Consider the following 8,459-nt stretch of genomic DNA (forward strand, 5'->3'; position numbering starts at 1 on the left):
CTAGCTTTCGGGTTTGAAAAGGCCATTGTGAGAATAGAAAGTTTACAAATAAAGCATTGTTGACACTTTGGTCAGCATGTCCCTAAGTGGGACAGACAAAACTCAGAGCTATCATGAGTACTTTGAGATACAATCAAGCTACATTTTATTCATTTTGTCAGTCAAAGAAACAAACAGAAGCTAAGTGGACCAATGAGCACTCCTAGGCCTTCCATCTCTCTCTCCTAGGACTTGACTGTATTAAAGCCTTGGGTTTAGGATCTTGTTGCTTCCTGAATGTCCAAGTACCCACTTCTGGGGTGAGTCACTTCCCCCACTATTTTACATACAAAGTACTTCGTGGTGGTGGGAGGCTAAGAGACAGCCTAAGCTTGACCTAAGAGAAAATGTCTAGATAGTAGGTTCTGAAGAAATGCTGAATGAATGCAACCTGGACCCTATTATGATCCAACTATTAAAAACAATTGCATCCTTGCCATTCAGAGCACAGGTGGGCCTTTACACACATGAGTAGCATGGGATGCCTGGAGGGGGCCAAACTGACTCACTTGACCTTTGCTCCAGGCTGTGGTGTGTGAATGAGCAGAGAGATTGATTCTGGGAGTAAGGCCTCAGATATATAAGCGTAAGCCTCAGATATGTAAGTGTAAGGAACCAGGATCACCCAGGAGGAGCCTAAGTCCCCTGATAATAGTCAAGTTAAAGCTGCCTGCTCTGCTGTACGGAATACTAATGGAGGTTCAATGCAGACCAAAGATGTCATCCCTGACTATTGGATTAGTTGTTAAGGTAATGGTCAGAGCAGGCTTTATGATGTATGGTAGATGGAATTATGGGAAGTCTGGAAGTGCTTTCTGGGGAATGAGAAAGAAAATCTTGAGAATCTGAAAGAACATGTAAGACCCTTCCCACTTAACCAGTTGTGAGAAGCCCTTTCCCAGGATATCGAGAAATGATACAGTTTGACTTCTGTCTTCTCTTTCAGAAAGGTGAGTCTGCTAAGTCCGGGTTATCACCAGAGCCAAGAGGGAGCCAGGCATCTGTGACAGATTAGGTATGTGTTGGATCAGGAATCCAGGTATGTGGTCATGGTCAAAAATGAACATGTGAAGAGGACCCCACTCCCCAATGGAAGACTGCATCAATGCTGTATGCTCCAGTTGCAATAACTGGGAGCCCAGAGTAAGGGCTACCATGCAATGAATAGAAAGCAGGACCCTCAAGAGAGTGAGCTAAGATGATTTGCAAGTAGATATGGGAACTTCTATGTCCAAAGTCATTAGACCAGGACAGTTGTTCATTATGTGATATCCCAGTTCTCTGAGGAGAAATACAGGGTGTTCAAGTGAGGAACTTCATCAGAACCGCCCTTGAACACAGTTGTTGGTTAAGTACACACATGGGAAACTCTAGGAAAAGAACCCGGGATGAGCAAAGCATCTCAGCCTCAGACATAGAGCTTTGCTCCAAAGACACTTCCCTGGGGGCACTGTCTATACTAGTCTTATCTCCTGCTCTGATTCCAGCAACAGGTCAAGGAGCTGAAGGGCCTGCTGACAGCACTTTGACCTGAGTCACCAGGGAGAAGATCAGGTTTGTGAGGACAAGGTGAGAGGTAAGAGAGTCTCTTCCTTATACAGAGTACACACTCCCTACCTGCCTGAGGCACTTGGAGTGGTTTCTTCTCCCTCTCCTGTTCTTCCTGCTAGCTCACAGATTAGCCTCTTGCCTTAGGAATCTGAACAGCACAAATGAACCACACTGAATTAGGTTCTATTTCTTGGTGACCCTTGACCTGGTGTCAGGATTTGGGTGATGACCTTGATTCCTGGTGTCCCACTTCAGAGACACTGAGAGTTGTTCTGAGACTTGACCTCAGGCAAGAGGAGGCATACACAGGGAAGCCATTTATATTCCTTTCCTTTAGGCCAGGACATATATGGTAACACTATACTTTGACCAGAGAGCATTCCCCAGGCAAAATCCTGTAACTGGGATTTGAGAGCTGCCTAAGGGACAGCTGTCAGAGTCTACTCACCTTCTCGCTTTCTCCCTCAGACCTCTGAGTCTTCATCCCTGTGATCTGCACAGTGCCCTGCCTGTGTCCCCAAGAAAATTCAGAATGGATCCTGCAGAGAACAGCCAGACCTTCAACATCCTGGAGAATACTCAGTCCCCTAGGGAGACAGGGGACCAGGAGGGTAACCAGGTCCCCATAGCAGAGGTGGGGGAGGGGGTGGCCATTGCAGCCACCTCAGGTGAAGTGTCTGGGGGAGGAATACTGGCTGCCTCACAGCATTCTCAGAGGGCATCCCATCCTCCCACTGCCTTGGGCTCCATTGGAGGGGCAACATCTGTAGAGGGTTCTCATAACCGATCCAGGGCAGTGGCCCATGCAGCGTTCTCCACACAGGAAGCAATAAATAGAAAAGTAGTCAGACTAGTGCACTTCCTGCTTTTGAAGTATCGAAGTCACCAAATAGTAACTAAGGCAGGAATGCTGGCTCAGATCACAGGAGCTTATGAGTTGTCCTACCACCAGATATTTACTAAGGCCTCTGATTGCATGTGGCTATTGTTTGGCATTGATGTTGTACCAGTGTACCCCCTTGTGGACTCCTACTCTTTTGTCCCTGCGCTGGGGATCACCTATGATGGGATGCAGCACGGTTCTCCGGGGATCCCCAAGACAGGCCTGGTCATCACCATCCTGTGCATCATCTTCTTGCACGGCAACTCTGTCAGCGAGGAAGAGTTGTGGCGTTTATTGAATATCATGGGACTGTATGCTGGGAGGGATCATTTCATGTATGGGGAGCCCAGGAGACTCATCACTGAGCATTTTGTGCAGGAAGGGTACCTGGAATATAGGCAGGTGCCTGGCAGCCTCCCTCCAAGCCATGAGTTCCTGTGGGGTCCCAGGGCCCGTGCAGAAACCACCAAGATGAAAGTCTGGATGTATTTTGCCACCGTCGTTAGGCAGCATCCCAGATCCAATCCCTTCAGGTATGCAGAAGCTTTCCTTGAAGAACTACTGGGGCCCTAGGCCAGGAGCACCTTGCAAATGGTACTGCTGCTCAGACAAGTACCATTCCAGTGCACTGGTAGTTCCCTTCCCAGATCAGACAGGCAGAGTCATTGGTCTAAGACTATACCCCCATTTCAGAGCTGGTGGGAACAGTTCCATTCTATTTGTCTTTTTCTAACTGGATGTCTTGGGGTTGACTGTTGTACCAAAATGTTTGTGCTTTTACTACAGTGTTCCTAATCTGCAGATGTTTAACCTTTATGAATGCAGTTACTAAGGCATGTGTTCTTGATCCAGGCTGGGAGACTCTTCTTATTTTAAAAAAGGTTGGGAGCCGTTGCCTCCTACTGTTTAGTTTGTACAATGTCTCTGGATTTCATGGCATTGGAAACAGAAATTTTTTGAGAATGTAAAGACCTTCACATTATTTTGAACAAGAAAATAAATTTCTTCTTGATTTTTTCATTGTGTTTATTCCCTCTTTCTGTTTAAATATTATAAGACTAAACCAATGCTAAGTGGAACTGCTGCCCCAGAACTTCAGTGAGCACATGGTCTCTCTAAGGCTCTGGGATAGTGGGACTAGGGAGAAGTCAGACCCTTCAGGACCCACAGGATGTGTGAGTGCAGATGACACAGACTTGCAAAGGGAACCTGCATAAAGACCAAGGTACACATGTGTTACATACGTGCAAGAGGCCTAGGTCCAGGCCTTGCTCTTTGATTGGTGGTTTAAAAACCTCATTTTGTAATAACTACTCCCAATTACCAAACACCTGTGACTCATGGTAAGTAATTAATGAGGAAGAAAATCTTTAAAGGGTCAAGGATGGCATTTATTAATTGGGAATTTCAACGTGTGAAGCTTATACGACACAAAAACAAATTTGTGTGCTGATAGGAAAATGATTTAAGATGCAAAATGCTTCCAATTTACTCTGCTTGCTATTCTACCATTAAATTAGGACTGGGAGTGTTCAGAGTTCTAACATGAATCAATGCAATTCTGGTAGATTATTAGCCAAACATTCGTAAAGCATTCACTACATGATGAGTACCACAGTCACTCAATCAAGAGTGTTAGGTTTCTTAGATTTTACTTGAAACAGAGACTTCATATGTTTCTTATCCTGTATGCTCAGTATTCTGAATGGAGGGTAAAGCCTCTCCTACCTCTTTTGTCCACAGATGATTTTTCTTCCCTGACTTTACCTTAAGGAGTGCTCTGATTTTTAACAAAGATATTGTTTGCCAAGCCTCTCTTATGACACAGAGGGTGTATATACTACATTTTTCTATATTGTGCATTTCAGAAAAGACTAGCATTTAACATTTCTAAAATGTCTTTCTGTCCTGTAAATTCAAAAGGACCCTTGTAAGCCTCAGGAAACCCAGTAGGACCTACCTGTCATGGGAAAGTGGATTACTTGCAGGTATGTTCAGCCTTTCATCAATAGACTAAGTTCCCCACCTCTTGACTCCTCCAGGGGGCAGAATTTCTCCCTGTTTCCATATGGTCCTGGCCAGTCTCTCCTCTCTTCCTCTCTTCCTCTCTCTCTGTCCTTGTCCCCTCCTCTTTCTCTGTATATGGTACTTTGTGGGTCCTAACTTGCTTCCCTGTCATGGATCTGTTGTACAGTTGGCCTGTCACGAGCTGTGATTCCTCAGGGGGAAACCTTGACAGGGCCTGCCAGGTTCCCGTGCTCTACTTTATTACACTGTTTTAAAATTCATAAAAGTTCAGGTTTTCGGAGTCAGGGGGTCCAGCTTAGTTGAGGTTGTGGGAATTCCTCTGAGTTCTCTATCTGCTTCAAGATCCTCAACCATCCCCCCAAAACTTCCACAAGACTCCATGACACTATGTAATGGCTATTAACACACAACCTGGAATAAAATACTAACTTTCCCCTCCTCTTTGTGATTCTTGCATTTTTATCTCCCAATTCTTCCACAAGACTCCCTGAGTCCATCTTAATTTAGCTCTGGATTTCTGGATCTGCTTCCAATGGGTTCACTGGGGAGCATCTAAGAGGAAATTTATGTTAGGCACTTCTCTGCAAACAAAGTATCATGAATATAGTCAGAGAATTGTTCCTGCCCGTGGATTGGGTACCACTTCATCTTTGTCCCTTGACATCTTATAGGGAGCACTCATTTTGGGTCAAAGATTTTGTGGGTGGGTTACTGTCCTTGTTTTTTCACTGGGAGTCTTTTCTAGATACAGGAATTCACCATTTCAGGCTCCATATTCCCCATTGCCAGGGGTCTCAGTCTGAAAGTTCCTAAAAACCCAAAGGGCCTTTGCTCCATCCCAGGTCTCTGATGCATCCTAGCAATTTCCCCACTGGACCAGTTTTTATCCTCTCTCCCAATCTCTCCTTATGTCTGATCCTCCCCATCCACGGTGCCAACCAGTTCCCTCTTTCCATCTGCCTCCATTAACTGTTTAATTTTCTCTTGTGAGTATGATTTTACCATCTTCCTTTGTACCCTCCTTGTTATTTGGCTCCTTTTGTTCTGTGAATACAGCATGTGTATTCTGTTCTTTATGACTAATACCCACTTATAACTGAGTAGGTACTATGCCTATCTTTATTGGTTCTGGGTTACCTCACTCCGAATGATATTTTCTAGTTCTATCCATTTGCTTCCCAAATTTATGATGTTTTTAATATCTGAATAATATTTTGCATTGTGTAGATGTACTGCATTCATTTTCTGTACACATTCTACCTCCATTCTAGGGACATCTTAGGGTTGTTTATAGTTTCTAGATATTAGTAATATGTCTGCAATGAATGAAGTTGAGAAAGTGTCCTTGTGGGATGGTGGACCATCTTTTGTGCATGTGCCCTGAAGTTGTATGACTGGGTTTTGAGGTAGATCTATTACTTCTGCTGGAAGGAGCTGCACAATTGATTTCAGAGTGGCTGTACAGGTTTGCACTGTCACCAGCACTGGACGAGCATTCCCCAGGTTCACAACCTTGGGACATGTGTTAAAGCACAAATTTAACAGCTGGATGTGGCCCCAGATTTCAGCTGGTGTCCAACAAGCTTGGGATTTAATGAGACTTGTGTTTATTTCTAAGGTTTCCCTGTGGCCAGGTAGCCATCCTGTGTCCCACTGTACTATATATACTCTTGTAGGTAGCCTTCCTGTGTCCCACTGTACTAAATATACTCCGGTAAGTCCTAGACAACTTTGGTAGTGCCACCACTACCCCATGGTCAATAGGATTGAATAAAGTTCCAATGGAACTGACAGCCTCCTGCTTTTTGCTGTGGTTCCTCCCACAGACAGTACTGCACCAGGGTCTGTCACATATACCAGCAATCTTGATGGGTAGATTCTCAGACCCTCTTCCTGGGTAAAAGGCACTGAGGTTCTGGAGCTGATGGGAGCCCAGGCTTTCCCACCTTCCCAGCCCAATGCCAACCCACCAGCTCTCAGCACATCTTCTGTGCCAGGCCTGGTGGTGCAGGAGCTTCCATTACCCTGATGTGCTGGAATAGCCTTAGGTTCATTAGAGGTGACAATTACACACACACAAGCTGGATAGAATCAGGGTAGAAGGCTAAGAGTCCCAGGACAGGGAAGAATGGTGATCTATAAATTCAAGGTTTTCTAGGACAAAGCAAGTCCTAGATCCAGGCATGGTGGTGCATACCATTAATCTGGGATACACCTTCTGCTAGAGACCTGCATAAGTACAATGGAGGAAGCAAGACTCTCTTTCTCACTGCCAGTTTGCCTTGTGGGACTGAGCAACCATTAGGTCAATGTGTGACCAAGAAAGGGGTGTGTGGTGGGACAGGTAGGTGGTGAGAGCAAGGTTAGGCCTTGTTGCTTCGAAGGTACAGTCATGTAGCAGCCTGTCTTCTATGAGCAGTTTTGATCTTACTACAGTTTGGACTAACTGGCAGCTGGCCCTTTAGTGAAATAGTCAGAAGAAATGGCACCCGGCTGCGCTCCTCCACCTCTTGAGGAGTGGCAGACAAAGTAGTATGTGTTTGTCACTTGATGCATGGTGGTCCAAAAGTTCCTGTCAGAGCACAAAATCGTATTCGGGAATACTCCTCAATTTTGTAAACTTTTTGACACCTCCCCTAAAATGTGACATGGCTCCTTCTCCAGACTGACTGTGTGCCACATGTGACATCATGTGACAAACAAAGAGGAGGATGACTCCATAAGATGGTTGCCCTACTACTGAAACTGGCATTCATTGGCCACTATTTGTAGATCACCTGTCCTCTATATGTAGACAGTCTGGACCATCCATGCTTAAGGCTACAGAGCCTATAAGACTTGTGCCCGAGGAAGATGGCATTATGTCATAGAAGGCGTTTACCAGCAACACAACCCCTGCAGATCAGTACTCCACTGGGCCTTTGACAGCCTATGAAATGAGCAAAGTACCTGTGAGTACACCAGACAAAAGTCCATGTCAGACATATTGTTCATGTAAAGATGGCTCCTCACATAATGATACAGATTGCTCATCAGATAATGTTGAGAAGGAAGAGTCTGGGAATGAGCCCACCAGCTCCTCATGGTACCTCAGATATGCCTCAGTGATGTCTCTATACAAGGTATGCAGACCTACTCTTAAGGCTGCCCTCTCAGCAATATCTATATGGGAGAACAATGTGAAGGAGGAGAAAGAGGAAGAGGAAGAAGAGGAGAAGGAGGAAGAGGAAAAAGATGAGGCTGAGGAAAGAGCAGAGGAAAAGGAAGAGGAGAAGGAGGAGGAAGAGGATGAGGGGTACAAGGAAGAAAAGCAATAGGACATGGAGGAGGAGGAAGTGGAGGAGGAGGAGTTTTATTATTGGTACTATCAAAGTTCATACGAAAAGAACATTTGTGTTTTCTGCAAGATAGTCAGATTCATTAACAAGTCCAGAAACAGATATGCCGGTATTCCCTGAGGAAAACCATCATTTTCTCTGGAAAAGAACATTTGTAATGGTTACTAAAAAATAAACCTTATGGTAGTAAATTAACATCTTAAACTTGTGCCTAGAGTCTGTGTGCAATGCTATCTAACCCTTGGCACTGTTCCCAATCCTTGCTTTGCATACATGTGTGTCAGTCTGGCCCTTTCTTGGACAGCAGCAGCTTTTTTATGTCCTCAGCATCAGGGTGCAGAAGGGTGTGGCTACTCACCTGTGGTGTCACCTCACAATACTGAGGTAAATCAGAGCAGGAGATTCCATTCTCCTGAGTCCCCACCTCAAACAAATATTGCCATAAAGTGTCTTGGCTGCAAATGAGGGTCCCTACCAAGCATCCATTAGCCCTGTGTAAGCACACTTCAAACTAAGGTGCCTATGTACTAAGGGATAAACTCTAAGATACACTGACTCCTGAGAAACAGGCCCTTCTCAGCACTTGGATGTGGGAAATTGCTGGACACAGAAGGAAAACA

General features: G+C 45.0%; 1 protein-coding gene across 1 annotated transcript; it reads left to right on the plus strand.

Moving 5' to 3' along the window:
- Window positions 1–2,122: 2,122 nt before the first annotated feature.
- LOC308415257 (melanoma-associated antigen 11-like) lies at window positions 2,123–3,046 on the plus strand (the record flags this gene model as incomplete). The annotated part of the gene is made up of 1 exon (XM_080910249.1): window positions 2,123–3,046. The coding sequence occupies one exon, from the start codon at window positions 2,123–2,125 to the stop codon at window positions 3,044–3,046; it is 924 nt and encodes a 307-aa protein (XP_080766375.1).
- Window positions 3,047–8,459: the final 5,413 nt, after the last annotated feature.

Source organism: Micromys minutus (assembly GCF_963924665.1).
Source record: "Micromys minutus genome assembly, chromosome: X".
Lineage (NCBI taxonomy): Eukaryota > Metazoa > Chordata > Mammalia > Rodentia > Muridae > Micromys > Micromys minutus.